This window comes from Puntigrus tetrazona, chromosome 3 (assembly GCF_018831695.1).
Source record: "Puntigrus tetrazona isolate hp1 chromosome 3, ASM1883169v1, whole genome shotgun sequence".
NCBI classification, from domain to species: Eukaryota; Metazoa; Chordata; class Actinopteri; order Cypriniformes; family Cyprinidae; genus Puntigrus; species Puntigrus tetrazona.
The window spans coordinates 20,361,071-20,382,217 of NC_056701.1; the positions used below are offsets into that span (position 1 = coordinate 20,361,071).

Sequence of the window (21,147 nt, forward strand, 5' to 3'; positions counted from 1 at the left end):
CTTTGGATTTATTTTTTTCTAGTATTTGTTACAAAATAGAGAAATGGTGCCGAATTTACAGGCGGCTGATAAGAATGCATGTATATGCAAAGTTTTGTAAAAATACATAACATTCAAGAACAAAATAATACTCAAATATGATACACTTTAATTTCAATTTCCTATTTCAAGTGAAGAAATGAAGAATACCAGAGGGTTAAAACACATATACTGTTTATAATGCTACATATACTATAAAATCAGGGAATGCCAAACTCGGCCTCCACCCTAAAAGTCTTCTTTCTATATTTAACCTGTTATGAAATTATATATATATATATATATATATATATGTGTGTGTGTGTGTGTGTGTGTATGTACACAAACATTTTACATGTCAAGAATAAATTATAGCAAAAACATGCTCAATCATGATACTCAATCACTGGATACCCACATATCTTGCATAATACTGACTCTACCTAAAAAAAAACAAACAAACAATAAATCAGCAAACACAGAAGTAACTTTTCAAATGAAGATTTCTGTTAGTTTATTTCAAGCAACATGGTAAAACATCCTTTTATTGTCATGGAAAAATTATGCAATACAAAACGGCATACACATGAACAATACAGAGGTGTATTGTATGAAACAGGCCTCTGTGACATCACCGCAGCAAGTCACATTGCCAAGCAACCACTGAAGTATTTGGGGCAGGGATGGCACCAGTAATGCAGGAAATGCCCACACACGCTCACAGACATTTGACCTTCCAACTGCCCTGTAAAGAATAAAGCAGATGTCTAATGGGAGGAAAGGCCAAATTCAACAGAAGTATTCAAGAATCAATGCTGCAGCAACTCTTTTCAAGTGCAGAATCAGATCATTCTCTGAGTTTAAGGGTCTCTGGTTACATTCAAATGCATGTATGAACATTTTAATGGGATGTCCGATTGTACATATTGTCATACATGTGTGCTTTGGCTGTCCTCAGTTACAAAAACTGTGCGTTTGGTTAGCCATTTAAACGACTACTTTTACATTTGGCTTTGTGTCTTATTTAAAAAAAAAATGCTAGAGCAGAGTAACAAAAAAAAAAAAAAAAAAAAAAAAGAAATGAAGTAACCTTATTGCACAAAAGAAATTGCCATCAGAACACATTCACTGGTTTTCAAAGGAAGATCTGAATACGCTTGATACTGAAGAGTTCGCTTTGGCGACCAATAGTGGTACCAGTTAAACACTGCATAGACTGTGCTGACTTTCATGAGGCAAACCTGTTTATTATACATTAGCAAATTGAGAGAACAGAATTATACAGAGAAACAACCGTCAATGCAAACCGTTCGAAAGGAAACAACCATTCGGTTTTTGGTGCGACAGCAACAATGATTGTAATCAGATGGAAAGGAAAAAGGAAAGTGAGGAATGAATCAAAAAAAGTGCAGGAGCAAAAAAAGGAATGAAGAGTGACAGATTTGAAGGGGAAAAAAAAAAACAAACAAAAAAAAAACAAAAACCAAAAACTAAAGAATGAGAAAGGACATGTTTTAGTAGAGGTTTAAAAGCAGATGGGAGAAAGGAAGTGATGATGATGATGATGATGATGATGATGGCTATGGCTAATAGAAAACCACACTGGACTTTCCACCGGGAGGGTTGAGCACTTTGTTGTGAGAGCGAGGGCGGGGTCCGAGGCGTGGCTCGTGGTCCTTTTCTGATGGTTGCTGTGTAGCTGGCTCAGATTTCTGATTGGCTGCGGGTGCAGGGGCTGCTGGCTCTTTTTCAGGTGTTGGTTGAGGGGGCACTGGCTCCGCCTTCACTTCCTCAACTACAGTCTCCTTCTTAGGCACTGGGGCTGCAAGAGAGAAAAACTGTGAGAAAGGGAACTGCCAGCCATTAGTAAACACTGAGGTGAAACCAACTGGGGCATGAAGAACAGATGACTAATGTTTGGTAAATGACAGGTTTTCTTTACCTGGTGGATCTGGAGTAGCAGGTACACCCACACTTAAATTGTCCTAAAGAGAATAAAAAGGCATTAGAGATCAAATGGGTGGACATTCAGATTATTATTTTTTTTGTTTGTTTTATAGAAAGCATAATAAAAAATAATTATGAATTTGTGTTGAGTCACATACACTCCCATTTAAACGTTTAGGGCTGATACCTTTTTTTAAAGAACGCTCATCAAGGTTGCATTTATTTGATCAAAAATAGTGTAAAAAAAAAACCTTAATACTGTGAAATTTTAAGACTTTATATTATATTTTTTTTTACGTAATTTTTTTTTTTTTCAAGCATCATTACTCCAGTGTTCACTGTCACATAATCCTCCATCAATCATTTTAATATACTGATTTGCTGCCCTAGAAAAAAATAAAAAAACAAGGTGTAGGCTAATGGGTTGGTCTACCTTTGGTTTGTTGGGATGCTGACTTTTCACAGAGGGTGGGGTAGACTCTGCAGCCCCAAAAATGTTACTGGCTGCTCCACCAGAAGAAACTGGCTTGCTCTGAGTCGAAGGAGCCTCTGGCCCACCAAATATCCCACTGCTCTTTCCACCTGAGACAACAACAGACACATAAATCAGAGTTTGTTCAAATACACCAATGCTGGTACACATGATGCACATTCCTAGAAATTAACATATACATACATTCTTAGAGCTTTATAAATAGTTTTAGACTATTTAGAATAGACAAACTGCAGGTCAAAGGTCTCTTGCTTTAATTTCAGAGCAAGACGGAACAGGAAAACTTATTATTGCAAACAATCATGTGCTATTATATTCTTAACTAGACAACCATACAGTATATGCAAGACAGTTTATCTGCTTTGCAGCACTGTTCCTTTAATGCCATTAAGATAATAAGAACTTTTATTATGTTTTTCCCATATTGGTCTGGAAAAGATCCACTTGCAATTTTTCTTAAATCAATCTCTCTACACTGTTCCATATCAGTGTCTATTGAATTCCAGGACATTCTCTGTTGTATACAATTTCCAGCTTTGTTCAACACTTGGTCGTTTAATGGTTAGACAGAGACCTGGGGAGGCCTACAATCCACCAGCTGAGAAATTTGGTGGAGGATTGCGATTATCTGCTTCAGCATAGCTGGAATTAGTCACATTTGTCTTTGTGTAGGGCACATATATTAAGCCACATTCAAGGTTGTCCTGGAAGAAAACTTCTTTCTGCTCTGACTGTGTTCCTCAGCTCTGAACACTGGGTTCTAGTACGACAATGCTCCATGCCACATGGCCAGGTCAAAAAAAGCTGTTGGAGGACCACCAGATCAAGACCCTGTTAAGGCCAGACCAAACAACCAACCTCAATTATTAAAGTCAACCAACAGCAATGTTAAAGACTGGTAGAGAGCATGCCAAGATGCATGAAAACTGTGACTGAAAGTAAGCATCATACACACACACACACACACACACACACACACACACACACACAAATCAAAGTTTGTTTTATAAATGTGCATGTCTAGCTGTGTAGCTTTATTATTTCAGCTTAGTTTTATTTTAGTACATCAAGAATTTCTGATTTAATTATTTCAGTTAACAAAATTAAAGTATTTAAAGGTTTTTGTAGTAGTAGTGAAAATTATCAAAAATGCAAACGTACCATAAATACAATGAAATAAACACCAAACAAAATGTTTTCATCAATATACAGTATGTTTTACAGTTACATGAGAAAACTTTTCTTTTTTTTTTTAAGATCATATTAAACAATTCCCTGTGCAAGCTTGGTTTTAGATATAATTAAATGACAATAACCCTGCTGTGCCAGGCCATTTTGGTCATTTCTAAAAATGTAGTAATGATACCACGGTTACAGTCAGTTTCTTCCTGGCCAAGTATAAAACACCACGTGGGTCAGTGAAGGGGGAAAAAAAAGAAGCAAAGAGACATTCTCAGCACCTGCTCCCTCGGGGCAAAGCATGCAAACAGGATCAAATATTTTCACTAATCAAACAGAAGAGAACCACTTAGAAGTTAAGGCCTCAAAATTAGAGCACTTTAAACTTGATCAATACTTGGCCTGTCACAGAACTGCTAGTTTATCACTAGAACCTTTAACCTTCTCTAAAGGTCTAATTTCATCAGTTCAATCAGTGTATGATCGCACAAAGTTAACTGACTGGTTAGACAGACTGAAGTACAGGTTTTGGTGTTAACATGATAACAAATGCAAAGTGCCTCGGTTTGCATAGTGGAAGAGTTTCAAACACATAAAACTAAGTAACAGTGTGGTGATGGTTTTCACTCGCAGAGTGCAAGAGGCCCTAGACTGAAAACACAGTGCGCTGAAAGCTCACCTGGGGGATTGGAGCGTTTGGGACTCCCCTGGGCCTCTTCTGGAGGTGCAAAAATAGAGGAGGACATTTTGTTTGGCTTTCTGCCTCCAGACGTGTCTTCTTCATAACCACCGAAGAGATTGCTTGACCCTCCACCTGGAGGTCTTAGTACCCTTCAGACAACATACAGATATATGCACATGAATTCACGCTAATATTACACATTATATCTCACTTATGAAATGTATAGATTAATAAAACGACCTAAAACTACAGCGCCACCATTTCTGTGAGGCGGAACATCGCAAATGCAGTTATAAGTTTAGGCGGTCAGGCTTTTATGGGCCACCAAGTTGTACCTAATGTTAGAAGCTGAATTTTTACTAATAATTCGTGTATTTCTATACTAAAGTTAAAGCCCTGCACAGTAAACAAAACTAAATCCCGCGGCATACTTTCGTTTACCACCGATAACACTTTAAGGAAATGCGCCTGCTTCGGAGTCTGCGTTGTGCATAAACGGATATTTATTCATATACTCATATTTACTTTTAAGATAGGCATCTTTTCATCCAGAAACACATTCTAGATTAAAAAGTAAAACCTACGTGTAGCTTACAAAACTTCTCTTTGAGCCTCGGCACATATGCCGCTAACGGCTAACAAATAATATTAACTAAACCTCTTTGAAATCAGCTTGTAATATCATGTTTTAACATCACACGCTCCAAGGCACTTTATTCTTACACTTAACTCCAGCATTTGACCACACCGCGTAAGTGTAATAGAAGTTCCCTCGCTTAAGTTAGTTAGCATGTAGCGCTTAGCCGTGCTCAAGTTCCTCTTTCACGATAGCCGATTCGGTTAAACACATGTAAGTGTCAACACCAAATCAACTACAAACACCGGTTCGCTCCAGACGAACTGTCAGCACACGGCCCATACCTTGAACTCGGTTTGCCACCACCATCAAGTCCCTGAAACATATTTGTTGAAGTCATGGTTGCTTGTCTCGGTCTGCTGCGACGTGACCCAATAACTTCAACAACAGCCCTCCCTGCAGAAAGTGTCCTGCCACACCGCTAAACTACAAGACTACGCCAAAAAAAAAATCGTGAAGCCTCACCGACCACGCCCAGAGAGGCTTGGACAGCCGTACGCATTTAGGGCAGATCTGAAAATATGATCACGTGAATGGCTCTCTCAGAAATCAATCTGACTGAAGAGGGATTCTATTGGCTCTAAGGTTAACACGACCAACAGAGTCGGATGCTGATTGGTTAACGCACTCGGTCTTGACTGCATTATAAGCGATACGAATAATAAATTATTTGATTTTGTTTATTCAGTGCGATTTTTAAACCCCGTATTGTTTATGGTTGGATGAAAGTATTTTATTTTATTTCTTGCATTATGATTAATGCTAATGTCTCAGTCTGTGAGGAATTTGTACTTATGTTACGCCTATATTGTTTTTTAACAAATAAAAAATATATAACGTATTAAAAATAAGTTGAAAAATTGTTAATTACATTTTTTTGTTATGATATATTGAGATAAAATTATTTAAAACAAGGTATACGTTGATAAACTAAACTAGACAGGAAGATATTTTCAGTATAATTTCTGGAAATCCTGGAACGATGAACACCATTACAATATTGTGCTTTGTATGTTCTTGTTTACAGAAATACATTTAAAAATGTATACAATATTAAATAATTATTGTATTTAATCAGACATAATAATAATGCAATTTCTATATAATATCTTGCAATAACTGTAAATATAAGAACGTAAAGTTTTAAATTACATTTATTTTCAGTAACAATACATTTTGTTAATGCTTTCCTTCGCGTCTTCTGTCTTTGTTCATTTAGGGTGGGACCGTTATTTTAAAACATTTGCCAGATGAATGAAATTACGCTCGGCGAACGTAAGCGTTGATTGGCTGCTTTGAAAAAACGCCCCTTCAGCCGTTCGCCGCTGACTGAACCACTCACCCGTCAATAATTTACGCAGGCGATGACGTACATGCCATTGTCCAATCAGAGCATTTGTTTTTGAGTTGTGGTAGGCGTGTCTGACAGCCGAGGAAAACAGGAAGGGATGCAGTTCTCAGTGCTTCTCCTGCTACCCCTCTGCGCTGGTCTTTGTGGACACCGTGGAGTTTCTCAGGGCCAAAAGCAAACTTCATAGGCAGGTACAGAACTTATAAGTTAATTTTTTGTCAAGACCTAATTATTCATTACACATCTGGGCTGATGGTATGACTTCGGCAGGAACGGAACGGCAACTGTTCAGCTAGCAACTTAGCGAAGCGACTTTCTCAAAGACAGTGCTGCTGAGGCATCAGTCGTTGCATTCGCTTATGGTGTAATCAGACTAACCGTCTCTCCGTGATGTAACGTTATGCCCTCAAAACACGTTTTATGCTTTCTGCGGGCTGACAAGCACCTGTAATCAAGCAGTCACCCACTGACAATGTGTCTTTAACAGCTGACAACTTATCAAAACTCACCTTAAGTTTAGAATTAGGATTGCTAAATGACCTAGATTTGCTGTCAAACAGTATCCACGGTTGGGCATGTGATGCTAAATCAACTTGCCACTGTATCTCAAGCTGTTTATTCGCTGTTTATTTCTCGATCAACTTAAGTAATCGATCAGATGATGCGGAGTTTCGTGTGCACTTGCTGTTTAGCTTGTTGTTACTCGTATATACTGGTGTGCACATTTCACCGAACGCTCAAGAGGATGAAACACAAACATTTATTTTGATCTGAACGCTCCCCTCAAGTAGTGACTGGACACTGTCCGGGGGTACGGACAGCTGCAGCTGTTGGGAGCGGTGTTTGAGCAGCTGAGGTCGGTATCTTATTTCATAAAGACATTATAACCGTGTTGTCTGTGAGATAAATCAAGCTAAGCGTTGCTGCGAGCACAGTATACCATTTCTTGGCTGCAATAATGTTTCGAATACAATAGAAAGCAGCAGACCCCTAGCATCCAAAACGTACATGCTTGCTGTTTTCAATTAGATTTATAAAGTAAAAAGAAAAAAAACTTAAACACTAAACGCTAAAAACATTTCTATCTCTTAAGAGCTTGGACACACCCTAATCAAGCAAAACACGGTGTCGTTTTCAGCTGAGCTTTTTAATTTCAATAACCAGCAAAGATGAAAAAAATCCGAGAGGTTTATATGTTATAAGTGCGTTTAATGATGTTATTTTTATATATATATTTTTTCGCTGTGTATGCAAAGCACCACACCACACACCCCCTCTCGTGTACGTGATCTGTATGTGCTCGATCAAGTCTGTCCTGCTCGTTGTTGAGGTGATGATGAAATCAACGCACGCTTATCTCGGGATAAATTGGGACCGTGCGTGTCACTGAGCGAAATCTACATTTGGACAATCACAATAATAACAGCTTCTGCTATGATAGTTACGGTGACGTAGATAGACTAAGCAAAGTCCAGAGAGAGAGAATAGCGGCTGCGTTGCCGCTCGCATTAGGCTTGCACTGAGCGAAACGGCTCAAAAGCAGATCTGGATCCGAACTTGGCGTCCGCGTGCGTCGTTTTATCGCAAACGTCCGCCGAATGTCAGGTGTGCGCGTTGTTGTGACAAAACTAGAGAGTTTGTGAGTCAGAGTTGCTGTGGCTACGAGAAGCTCCCAGTTGCGCTGCGCGGAGTTGAACCCCAGTAGGAGCAGCAGCCAGGAGAGGACGACTTTGCCTGACCTCGTTCGCGCTTCGAATATGTTCAAATTCCTCAAGTTTTGCTCTCGAGAATCCCCGAACTCATGGTGAAGAGAAAGAAGACGCCGTCTGCTTCCGAAGAGCTCGAGAATGGGTAAGAGTGCGCGAGAAACAAGCACTTTAGATAGAGGTCGAATGCGCGAAAGATTTGCCTTGTCGTCTGTCGTTTCTGCAGGGCGCTAAAGTGAAGGCGCTCGCGCTTGAATTTCAAGGTAAATAAAGGGCTCGCGAGCGAGCAGAGCCACGCGAAACTACACAAAAAAGGAGGCTGGGGTGAAAGCGCGATGTGTGTTTTCGGTCACGTTCGTTGAATAGTCGAAGGGCTGTGTTTCGACGCGTTTTGTCGGGACGGTGAGAGGGGATTTGAAACAAACAGCGGCGGCCATGTTGAGTTGAGCAGAATGTCGTCTTTCCAAGTTGATCGCTGTTTTGTGTCGCGGAAAATGTTTGAGATTGTGCTTCGTTTGTGTTTGCGCAGGATGACAGTGGGCCAAGGGGGCGGTTCGGGAGTCGAGGGGCCGAGCAAACCGGACCGAAAGCCCGACGGAGGCGAGGATGGAGAGAGCGCAGATCAGGCGAGCGAGGAGACGAGTACAAAGAGAGTCGGAGAGGAAACACTTAATCCATCAAGCGCGGCCAGCCCCGGTTCGGCTCCGACTCTTTCCAGCCCGACACCGAGCCCAGCCGGAGCCCAGGTGAACCCGACAGCGCTTTCCCCGGTCCTGGCCGCCCCGAACAACCAGGACCAGCATCATTTTCTCCGCTCCAGCGTGCGACCTCCGAGCAAGCGGATACGGAAAGATGCCTCGTCCGCGGCGCTGAACGGTCACGGCGGTGCGAAAGCGAAAGGTGAGTGGCCGTCTCGACGTGCGTCCGCTGCCCACCTGTCAGTGCATCCCTCGTCTGCACTTTTATCTCACTTTTGAAGGTGTTTTAAAGCAATCTGGGCTGCTTTTGGTTTGACATCGCGGAGAAGCTCTCACGCTTTCTGGAGTGAAAGTGACTTGACAAACTACTCGCACCGACCGAAGCCTCTCGGATCTCGGCACTGGGTTGCTTGTAACCGTATTAAATGACTTGGAGAACTATTTTAAATCGGCAGGCTCGGTGATTATTATTTCTTTCTTTCCCTTTCGTTTCACTAGTTTAGCTGTCACTTAGCAGCTGGTAACAGATCACTGTCAGGAGTTTCATTCTGATGCATCTGATGAGTAGATGGTCACTCTGCATTGAATCAGAGTCACAAATCAGGAGTCTGTTTGTCAGCTAGGTTTAATGAAAAGGGAATATGTGATTTATTTTAAATTTAGACAATAGGTTTGCATGCTCTGATGTATTCTGGTGTGCCCTCATTGCACACCCTCTTGTGTTACTAAAGTGGGTAGAGTTATTGGCTTGGCCTGTTCCCCACGTGTTGTTTTTGGATCAGTGCACTGAGCAGCAGGTCTGGATCCCCTACGAGGGACTCCACACACTTCCTGACACTCTTCTTGACATACACACACATAACACATAACTGTGTATAAATATTTATGATAATCTGTAGGCCTTCCTAATTCATAACAGAAATGTAATAGTTTTTTGTTAGGTCTCAGCCTGACATTATGCAATTATTTCATATCTTAAATTGTGTTCGTTTGATGTGAATATTTGCTTTTTAATAGAGTGCTGTTTTCATGTTTTGTGTATTTTCTAAGTCAATCATTTAGCAGTCCAAAGTGTTATAAATAAATTGCACCGCCATTCAAATTAAGCTTGCTCTACACAATGATACTTTTTATGTATGAGTGACGGTTGTGTTTTCTTTAATGTTTAATATTGTTTTGTTTTTTTCTTTGTGTGTGGATATGCTGTGGTGAAAGTGGTGCATTACACTGTCAATTAAATTAATGGTAAACAGTGCTGAGTAATAAAAAAAAAAACGTGTTTTCATCAGGGGTGGAATATATCTGGGGGAAAAAAATATATATATATATATAAAAACATATTATAAGTATATATATGCACAATATTGTATAGTTGATGCTTTTATAGATGAACATTGCGATATTATTGTTTCTATGTGTCTTTGTATGTGTGTATATATGTATGTACGTGTGTGTGTATAAAACACTTGTTGCAATGCTTTTCTCAGCATGTGTTCAGAAGTGACATACTAACCCTCTTTCCTTTCCTCTCCGTTTCTCAGGTGCAGAAGCAGGTCCCTCTGTGTGTGTGACAGCCGCTGCAGGTTCAGCTGGAAGTTCTGGGGCAGGTGGGGCATCTAGATCGGCCCCGAAGGGCCAGGGTCCTGCAGAGAAGGAGGAAGGGGGGAGTCAAAAGCGAGTGCGCAGACAGTGGGAGTCTTGGAGCACTGAGGACAAAAACAGTTTCTTTGAAGGACTTTATGAGGTGATTTGTCAGCTTTAATCATAATAAAACCCACTGAAAGTTCTTGGCAGCTGTTTGGACGTTTAGTAAATTGCAGGGGTTTTTTTTAGTGCCGCTTTTATTAGTTGATCATACGGGACAATAACATCTCCAAAATTGCTTGGTGAATTCCATTAGGAAACATTTCTATCCCTCCCTGACTTGCCAGGGACGGAATGATATTTAAAAGGTTTAATTTATTTACGTTAAACTCTAAGGGTATAATTGAGGTCTGTCATGTCTTTTATTGATTGATTTCTTAGTAAGTTCTAATTTGTCTGCAAATGCAGGATTTTTGAACTTCATTAAATCTTTTGCATAACAGCTTTATAGCTGTTATGAGTTACTTATAACTTTTTCCTCTGTCATTCTCTCTACTGTCTACACTCATAGCATGGGAAGGATTTTGAAGCTATTCAGAACAATATTGCTCTTAAATATAAGAAGAAGGGTAAACCAGCAAGTATGGTGAAGAACAAGGAGCAAGTGCGGCATTTCTACTACAGGACCTGGCACAAAATCTCTAAACACATTGATTTCAACAACGGTGAGACTTTATACTTTGTATGAGATTTACAGGCTACAGTGGAGTTTTTTGTTTTTATTGCTATGTGGGAAATCGTCTGTCCAGCTTCTCATCAGACTGTTCCTAAATATATACACTACTGTTCAAAAGTTAGTTATTTTTGTTTTAAAGATATTGTCCTTTTAACTTCTTATTCAGAGAATCCTAAAAAAAAGTTGTAATTTAACAATTTCCATTTATGCTAATGAAAATGTTTAGTTTTATTGTTTATCTTTACTATTAATATACACATGTCAGATGCAAACAAGTGCTAATTGAACTGAGCCTTTTTCTTTGTATGAATTTTAGGATGGTGTACCTGCAAATACCTCAGGTTTTCCAACAATTTTCATAAAGCAGGGCTCATACTGGGTTTTCTTTTCCATCGGTTTACACATTATTTGTTTGTTCATCATTCAACTTACCACAGCAAAGATATACCTGTCATCCAATTTAAATTCGGTCTGTCATCTTCGACTTTGGAGTTTAATTTTCTTGGCAACCACGCTGCCTGTTTTTTGTCAGTTATGTATTATCAAATCATTAGTGTGCCCACACCATGCACATTTGCTTGCATGATAATGATTATGTATCATATATTATTGTGATGCGGTAGCATACGTGAATGTAATACAAACCTCCTTAACTTCTAATGTGCCATTCCACAATTTCTTCAAAGGTGCACAACCGTTCACAAGATTGAAATTTTATACTTGCATTCAGCAAGGATACATTAAATTGATCAAATGTGACAGTAAAGACATTTATGATGTTATAAAATATTTCTGTTTCAAATAAATGCTGTTCTTTTGAATTGTCTATTCATCAAAGAATCCTGGAATAATGTAGTAGGGTTTTGATGAAAATCTTCTTATTCCTCTGTTGCTTCCTTTTGTGCATCTTTCAGTGTATTCACGTGTGCTGAAAAAGTCCTCTCAGGAGCTCTATGGCCTCATCTGTTATGCTGAACTCAGGAAGAAGGTTGGAGGCTGTAAGTATATCTGGCGGTGGGTTTCGTTGACCAGGGGTGGACATTTTAAATGTTTGCACATGGGGACATTTTGAATGTAACATTTTATGGTGTCTTCCTGTTTCTTCTAGTGATGGATGACAAAAATGTGGCCAAACTAAATGAGCTTATCCAACAGGGGTAAGTATGTGTGTGTGTTTTTTGAGAGCAAAATAGAAATGTTAATAATGCACAGTGCTGACTATTTAGGTCAGGTCTAAAGGGATGATCTACTGTATATCTCCGTAGGTTATGATCACATTGAGGTACATCTATAATTTGTTTGTGCGTTGTTTCAGGGCCACAACAGTGCGTTCCAAAGGCAGAAATCTGAGGATCAAAGCTCCCATGTGCCGCGCACTGAAGAAACTCTGCGACCCAGATGGTGTGTGTAAGAGATACAGAGAGATTGGTTTATAGACTCTTACAAGACTGATTTCGTTAACAAGTTAGACAGACTGAATTGGGCTAAGAAGAGAACGCTGACAAAATGGAGCACTCTGGGTATTTAGGTGGACCAGGGCGGTGGATGAGTGTGCCATGGCTGCTCTCCAGGGTGTAGGAGGAGTGGTTTTTCATGGTTTCCATGGTTTCAGGCCGTGGGACTGATTGGGAAATGGGCGGCAATGCAGATTTAGGCCACCATCAGAATCATCGAGATGGTGTTGTAGGCTTCATTTTTTTTTCTCTGGTTCGCTGTTTCAGGGGTGAGTGACGAGGAGGATCAGAAGCCTGTGCGTTTACCCTTGAAGGTGGCTGTCGAACTTCAACCACGGAGCAACCACTCCTGGGCTCGGGTTCAGAGTCTAGCCCATAATCCTCGGCTCAGGTGAGCTTCACTAATGCGCACACATGACCTCTCTCGCATACCTCACGGATCCACCTCGTTCACATCATACATTCTCATGGCTTATTTGTTATTTCATTGCTTATTACAAAATGCTATTTTGTAATTCTTCTGTAATCTGCAATTTGGATGGATTTGGCAGTGGAAATATTTTAAGCAGGAATATTAGTATAAATTAGCGCGCGTGTGTGTATTTATGTATTTAGATTTTAGTGTTTTGTTTTGACTTTAATGTTGAAGTATGTATGTGTGTGTGTGTGTGTATATATATATATGTATGTGTATGTATGTGTATGTATATGTATGTATATGTATATATATGTATGTATGTATGTATATGTTTAGTTTGAGTCATGAAAAACTACTCTCAAAATGCATTCTCATTTCATATTGACTTTATATTGAAAGTCAGTATCAGATGAAGATTTAAACTAAACTTGATTTAGTTTCTATATGCCAGACTTTTCCAATCATTTTATCTGCTTAAACCCACTCCTGCAGGCGTGTTCTCAATTGCATCTATTTTTCCTTCTCAAAATTCAACTTACAATCAATACATAGAACCAAGTCTCTTTTTTTCTCAGATTTGATGCTACACTCTGCATGAACAAAATACACACAAATTAGTCAATCTTACTTTTAAAAAAGAAAGCAAAACAAGTGCTGTAAAAATTCTTTAATTTTAGCAACTAATTCATTTTAAATATTACGTTTTTTCCTGACATAGTATGCAAATAGTACAAATTCTTTTTAATTAAAATCATGCAATTGTTGTATATCAAGTAAAGTAAACTGAAATGTTTTAGTTAGGATATTTGATACAGAAGGAAAGATTTAATTTCTTTGCGACATTAAAGGTACACCAAATTTGGCAAAGCTCATCACTGTTCTGTTATTGTAGGATGGTTGTTGAGTTGCACCGGAAGGTCTCCACTCTCATTGAATTTCTGAAGCAAAAGTGGGCTGTCCAGGATCAACGAATCGTATCCTTGCATTCAAATCTCAGCCAGAGATCTCAGCATGCACTGTCAGGAGTTTAATTTCCTTCCTTTTTCCTTCCTCATCTGTTTTATGAGATACATTTGTGATAGATTTGGTTGTTTTGTTTAGGAGACCCGTTAAAGATTGTTATGCTTAAATCATTACCCAAAACTGTGTGTTTTATAACTGCAATTGCCCTTAACTTGTTACTTGCAGCGTAAGAGCCTCGCAGAGCGAGAAGCTCTAGACGGCCTGGCCCAGTCCAGCGAGTCGGAGGACCTGTTCTTGTTTCCGGCAGAGAACAGCACAGTTACTACTTTGCCAGGTGTGGCTCGTGTCGTGCACTCAAAAGCTTCCTGCACTGTACACTGGCAAGAGAGTGGGCGTGGCCGCACAGGTATAAGGGACCTGCCTGCAGCTCACATTTTGGGAATTCAACCTGCAAGAGGAAAATCTGGCAAGTCTGGTCCGGTGGGAGGAGACCCGAAAAAAAGCGACGGACACCCTGTTGACGGTCATGATAGCAGCACTTCAGCTCCAGGGTTGGAGACCAGTGTAAACCCAAACCTGAGCACTACCTCTCCGGTCAGTCCAACCCTCACTCCGTCACTCCCCAATGGGCCGGAGGGAAACGCGGTGGGGACTCTTGAGCAAGAAGCAGCAAGTCAGACCGATGCTAGTGGGCGGGACAAAGAGACTGTGACTCAGGGAGACCCCGCCCCAGTCGAGGGCCGGACTGAGGAGCCTGGAACGGCAGGAGGGGTCGCTTCAGAAAAAGCACCGCCACAATCAGAACCGCATGGGCGTGTCGAGGAAGTGAGCGGGTCTGGGCGATCTCCTCAACAAATCCAAAATGAAGGTTGGTGCTCACAGGGCTCTGAGAATGTGACACTGGCAGAAGTCTACCTCATGCTGGGCAAGCCTGGGAAACTACAGCTGGAGTATGAATGGCAGACTAAACCCCAACCCTCAGCCCTGCTCACCACTCAAAGTGTGCTTCGGTGTCTCCTGAGACTTGTGTCATCAGAGGTCAACCCCAAACCAGTGAGTCTTTTTGTTCTTTTTCTTCTCTCTCTGCCTTTACACTTGACCTCCACAATACTTCAAAGCACTATAAAAAGGCACAACATTAACATTTGTTAATCTGTGGTTCTGTTATTTCAATTATTGCAATTAAATGCAAGTTGTATATTAATTGTAAACTTAAATCAAACATTTTCATTTTGATTATTATTAATGATTACTTTTGAATTTTATTTCTAGACCCCGGAGGTGTGTTCAGTGGGCACTTCACCTCTCAAATCAGGTCAAGAGGAATCGTCTGTGACTCCTCCAGGCAGAGCTCCAGCCGGGGCGGCCCGCAGTCCTAGCTGGAGTCGTCAGCAACATGCCGCACGCTCAAAAATACTTCTGAACAATGCGGTCATCACAGGTACACTGAGACAGAATTGTATCTTACTTTAAGTTGAAGTGTGTCATTTCTGCATCACTAGTCGGAATTACAAACATAATGATAATCTATAGTGATCGATCAATTTTTATTACCTTTTAGGGAAATGAATATAAAAATGGTGCATATAAAGTTGCACATTAAACTGGGATAAAAAAATATTTAAAGATTAAAACACTTTACCTTTTAAAGCCAGTGTATTAAAGGTCCTCCCCGAACAGAGTGCAAGCGATAACAGCTGGAAAAGCCACATCTTAAACCAAAAACTTCATGTTGACTCAATATTGTGACAAAATTGCAGTGTTGCTACTGTTTCAATTTGACCAGCTAGAACCTAAATGTGTGTGTTCTCCACAGGTGGGAGAAACCTGCCACGGTCTCTGCTGGCCTCTGGAGGTGACAGCGAAGGATTTGCTGTCCCGACGACCCTGCCTCCTAACAGCTCCCGCCAACTAAGGATGTTCTCTCCTAATAAAGAGGCGGAGCTAGCCTTTCGCCAGCAGCTGGACTCCATCAGTGTGAGTTGTGTCAGTGTTTATAAAAGGGAATAGAACCTAAGGGAAATTATTTTTTTAATCTTGAAATATATTAATAAAGAAACATTATTGATAGAGATATTCTTGGTTAATTATAATTAGTTTAAATTTCTTTTTCATATATATGTGTATGTGTGTTAAATTGTAACTATTTATCAAATCAATGCCTTTTGCTGAATAAAAATATTAATTTCTTTTAAAAAATACACATGTAGTTTCCCAGACTTTTGCACCATACATGTATATGGTACAATAAACTCACATATTTAGTCTAATAATGCTTTTATTTTTGTCTTTAGTCAGATATATTTTCAAAGCAGCGGAAAATAGGCAGGGGGCGTCCTCTAAGGAAGCCTCTTGTGGTTCAGGTGAGTGTGGATGGAAGAAAATTACGAAGTGGGGCTTCTTACCTTTTGACTAGTTGCTTCTTTTCACATTGAATCTGTTCTTTTGTTGCCTTTTGTTCTTAGAGCTGTTGGAAGATAAAAATGCATGTTTTGTCTTTTCTTCTTCAGAGAACTCTTCTGCCACGAACAACTGGAGACACTTCGCCTCATGTTTGCTCCTTCTCCATTCTCTCCAATTCTTCTGCTACAGGTAACAAATGCACACAAGTGCATAACATTTAACCCGTGCAGTGGCCAAAGTAATGCTACACTTAAATGTATGAATGTCGTCATTTAACACAAAATCACACAGAAAGAAATGTTATTATAGTGAAAGTTACAAACACTTCTTTAAAGCAAAACATTCACAAAATATACAAATACAAGATGTACTATTCACATGTTTACAAAAATCTCTCAAATTAGTGACTTGAGGTCAAATTGTGTCCTTTTTAGCTGTTCAGGGTTACTGTATCTGTCTGATTTCAATGCAGTCACTTCTTTTTAAACATTTTGTGTTTTTCTGTTTGTAAGGAACTGGCTCGTTTCGTCCAATACAAGCTCGCCTTGCCCCGTCCAATCGCCAACTTTCCTCAAAAGCCTTGTCCGCCACAGCCAGTTCTGCTCCCGCTACCCAGCTGTCCAGTAAGAACCAAAAGCTAAATTATAAAAGATGTTCATATCTACTGGACATTTGAAACCAACTGCTACCTGATCTTAAATGTCTCTTGGATTTGTTTCAGGTGCAATTGACCTGGCTGCAAAATCTGCAGGTATTATTCCTGGCAGCCCCTGTCGGGAAGCGGAGGCCTCTAATATAGATAAGGCCATAGTGGAGTCTGAGGAGGCCATGGACTCGGCACCTGCTGCATCTGAGCTAGAGCCAGATCTACTTGATCAGGAGCCTTCTGAGGTAAGAACTAATACCCAGGGCTTAAAGTTTCTGGCATCGTGCTGGATCTCGGGTGTCCGTGCAGCTTTTGGCTGTGGAAAAATTATTCATAAATTAAAAAAACAAAACAAAAAAAAACGTGATTTCACCATTCACCTCCGGTCGTTGGTGCCCTCTGCAGGGGTTTTTGTTATAATTCTAGTTTTTGGTTTTTTTTAATGTTAGTATTATGTATATTACATTATGCATTTTAACAGTGTTGTTGAATAAAACCATGCAATTACTTTAGTTTTTATATTTTTTGATAACCTTTATACAACAGTTAGGCTTGTTAGTAAAAAAAACAAAAAAACAAAAAAAGAATCCGTATAATCAGTAGATTACTTGATTACCAAAATAATCATAGTTACAGGCCAAGATTAGTTATAATATTTCAAAATACAACTCTATTGTTTGTCTTTTGAAAATGTTTTTAAAAATGGTATTCTAACTTGTTCTAGTGATCGGGTATCTGTATTTTGTCTCACCTCATGTATCATACCCCATGTGTCAAAAGTCATAATTTTTCAGATATGCAATTTTAGATTTTATTTTTAAGGTCAACCATATATTCAGAAAATCATAGCTTTGCATTGCGTTGCAATACGTCCCCACCGCCCCCAGAAAAAAGTTCAGGCTTAGGATTTTTTTTGTTGCTTTAACCACTGAATACCCTTCCTAGATCCACTTTCATTTTTGGGTGTTCATTCAATCATATCTTGATCTGTTCTCATTTTACACTCTTTATCTGCAGGAATCATTGCAGAATGGTGTGTCTCCACCATCTCCAGGGGGTGGGGACTCCCTCTTGGCTCCTCCAAGTGTTGCCTCCTTATTGGATATCTCTCTACCTGGCCCCCCAGAGGAGTCTCTTCCTTCTGGAGAGCCACAAACTCAAATCAGCGACTCTATTATTGAGCTCGCCATCAACTCGCACTATGGTATGACCTGTGGGATTGAACCGGAGTCTTAGTGGGACCATTTTGTTTTAGTTGTATGTGCTCGCTCACTTTTCCCGCTCTTTCTCAGGTGATGGATCATTGCTCTCACCTCCTAAACTCAATGGGAGTGATAGATCCAAGCTCCTTCCCTCTTCATGTGACAGCTGGATGCCGTCCCCCACACATGACCCTCAGTGGTACCCCAGTGACTCTACTGATTCAAGTCTTGGCTGCCTGCTCTGTAAGTATCAAACACATAGCTAACAATTCCCTGTTAGCAAAAAATGTTTATTCTGGATATTGTGCATATCAGTAACACTGCAGGAAACTAAATGACAGTGTTAAAATGATGTTTCTGTAAATGTGTGTGTGTGTGTGTGTGTGTATATACACTAACATTTCATAAGTCTGTACATTGTTTTGAAAAGAAATTCATATTTTGACAAGTATACAATAAATTAATCAGAAGTGATAGTTAACATATTTATAATGATAAACGATTTCTATTTTAAATAAATTATTGAAATTTCTATTCATTGAATAATCCTGAAAACAATGTCAGGTTTACTACAAAAATGTATTTTTTGACAGTGATATTAATAAGAAATGTTTCTCGAGTGTCAAATGAGCTTATAGGAATGGTCTTAGGATGGCTCATGCGACACTAAAGACCTGGTGTTACCGCTGCTGAAAATTCAGCTTTGCTATCACAGGATTAAATTACATTTAAAACATATTAGCTTTTGAAAACATTGAAGCTTTGAGAGTGAAAACATTTTGTCTATTATGGAAGAACATTATTTACAGAAAACAAATATCCCCCTTTTATGTTTAATGTAGCCTAGCTGTTCTGTATATTCTAATGCAGACATGTACTGGTATCGGCACATTGTTTGTACATGGCTAATAGCTTTATAAAAATCACTCAAACAATAATTCACGCTGCGTGATTGTCACTCATATTGAACGAGCACTGATTTGCCAGTGATTTTGCACATTTGTTGGCGATTTTGCAAAAATTAATGGGCAGTGAAAATCAGGGCAGTGTGAACTTGGCATTAGTCTAAAGCAGTAAACGTAGATTTTAAAAGTAAATGTAACAATTAAGTGTAATTATAACTGTTGAAATGAATTTAACTGCTTTTAAAGACATAGCTATTAATTAATTTATTCCACTTTGAATTAATTTTATCTATGACAACCCTAGTTTAATTTAATCATTTTATATGAGTAGGTATATATTCAGTATTGGTACTGAGGTACAAGAGGTTGGCTTCATATGGAAGTCAAAATGTCCACAGTTACCTGTCAGCATACCTCTATCAGTCTCAGCACTATTGACAAACGCATCCTTGTTTTCCTGATTTGCAGCGAGTCTGGCATCTCCTGATAAGACAAGAAGGACAGCCCTGCCTCCTTCGAGTAACACAGCCTTACTTGGACCCAGTTTACTGGACAGCAACTCCCACGATTGTTTTCAGTCCCGCGGCCTGCCGGATGTAGCCGAGGTGAGAGGAAACACTGAGTGCCCAGCTGCTGTCTGATAGACTAATGTCATTTGATATGGCACATTATCACCAGGAGCTCCTGTATTTGTTTTTTTGTTTTTGTTTTCTCATTCTGGCTCGCATTGCACATAAACAGGAAGTGAGCATGATAGATTAAATCAGGCATCCATCCCCGGCTTTGACAGTGTTACACATTTATTGCTGTTGTCATGTGGATGTTTTCTCGCTACAGGTGGACACCCAGCTGGCCTGTATGATGAGCGAGAGCAGTGTCGACTACATCGCCCGCTTCAATGACCTCGCACAGGAGCTCTCTGTCACTGAACCGACCCTGCCACCTCCTCCTGAGGACTGACGCAGGGGGCGGAGACTGTCATTGTTCACGTTGGACAGAAGAATGTTAACCGGAGTGCAGTGCAGCTGTAGGAAGTGCAATAGACTGGCAGGGTCCACAACAGCCTTTAGGCTTGTGTGTGTGTGTGTGTGTGTGTGTGTGTGTGTGTGGGAGCGTTCGTGGGAGCGTTCGTGTATGCGTGTGTTGATCATTCTGTGGCTGATGTCTTATGAGCTACACCCAGGACACTTAAACAACAAAAAAAAATAATTCCAGTTTACAGCACAACCTCATGTACAGAGAAAACAAGACCTGCCATATCTGAACAAATACCGTCTTCTCATCTGTGTATCCGTCTCTGTTGTCTTTGTCTCACTTTTGTGTGCGTGCATGTGCATGCATCTGTAAGTGGAGCTTGTCTTCGTCATGTACACAACACGTTTATGCGAAACCCTCTAAAGCCATAGGAGTGCGTCTGTGGACGCGCTTCGTTTACGAGACCTCAGAATCTGATTGGTTTTCTTTTCATCAGAATGTTGCAAGTTTGTGAAAGCCACACTACTGAAAGGGACAAGGGCTTCTTTTTGTGAGATTATTACGAGGACTGAATAACACACACTAAACGAAATGACTGATAACATAAATGCAGTGTAGTTGCATCAAAAGTGAGATTGAACATATTACGCTGTTTTTTTTTCTTCTTCCTCATAACACTAGGACTTTTGTTTCCTGCCGAATGAATATGAAGCCAATAATTTGTAGATTCTAAAACTGAGTTTTCTTATGTGAGACTGTGTGTTTGTGTGTGTTGTGTGTGTGTGTGTGTGTGTGTGTGTGTGTGTGTGTGTGTGTGTGTGTGTGTACATTTATGTGAGTGTTTGCACAGATGTAAATAGACAATAACAGACCCCAGTATTTACTGCTTTTGTAACATATTGTAAATTATTGTCATTTGGATTTATTTATTGATAACTCACTGAGACAGTGTTTTTTGTTTAACATGTCAGATGCAGGCATTTAGGAGCTCCTCTCCGCTGTTTTAAAGAGTTCTGTGTTGTTAAAAGGGGTTTTTTAATCCCGATGTGTATAAATAGAGCTACAACAAACACTTGTGTCTGTCAGTGTTATTTCAGTATCATTGAGAGTTTTATAGTTTATATTTTTAATGTGATTTTTAAAATGTCAA

General features: G+C 39.8%; 2 protein-coding genes across 5 annotated transcripts; one reads left to right on the forward strand and one right to left on the reverse strand.

Moving 5' to 3' along the window:
* Positions 1–503: 503 nt before the first annotated feature.
* jpt2 (Jupiter microtubule associated homolog 2) lies at positions 504–5,397 on the reverse strand. Its single transcript, XM_043233906.1, has 5 exons — positions 5,241–5,397; positions 4,317–4,468; positions 2,399–2,547; positions 1,961–2,003; positions 504–1,840 (listed from the first exon to the last, which is right to left on the reverse strand). The coding sequence occupies exons 1-5, from the start codon at positions 5,294–5,296 to the stop codon at positions 1,605–1,607; spliced, it is 636 nt and encodes a 211-aa protein (XP_043089841.1). The 5' UTR covers positions 5,297–5,397; the 3' UTR covers positions 504–1,604.
* A 977-nt stretch (positions 5,398–6,374) lies between these two features.
* cramp1 (cramped chromatin regulator homolog 1) lies at positions 6,375–21,069 on the forward strand. 4 transcript variants are annotated; one of them, XM_043235294.1, is made up of 20 exons: positions 6,375–6,498; positions 8,543–8,913; positions 10,253–10,455; positions 10,867–11,020; positions 11,946–12,029; positions 12,140–12,188; positions 12,347–12,432; positions 12,753–12,876; positions 13,796–13,877; positions 14,092–14,919; positions 15,139–15,307; positions 15,683–15,843; positions 16,161–16,229; positions 16,377–16,458; positions 16,782–16,892; positions 16,991–17,160; positions 17,933–18,119; positions 18,208–18,360; positions 19,491–19,627; positions 19,860–21,069. In XM_043235294.1, the coding sequence occupies exons 2-20, from the start codon at positions 8,544–8,546 to the stop codon at positions 19,980–19,982; spliced, it is 3,342 nt and encodes a 1,113-aa protein (XP_043091229.1). In that variant the 5' UTR covers positions 6,375–6,498; position 8,543; the 3' UTR covers positions 19,983–21,069. The 4 variants fall into 4 exon arrangements, with proteins under 4 accessions (XP_043091229.1, XP_043091231.1, XP_043091228.1 ...); XM_043235296.1 differs by having other exon boundaries at positions 6,395–6,494; XM_043235293.1 differs by lacking the exon at positions 6,375–6,498 and adding an exon at positions 6,535–8,158.
* The last annotated feature ends 78 nt before the right edge of the window (positions 21,070–21,147 follow it).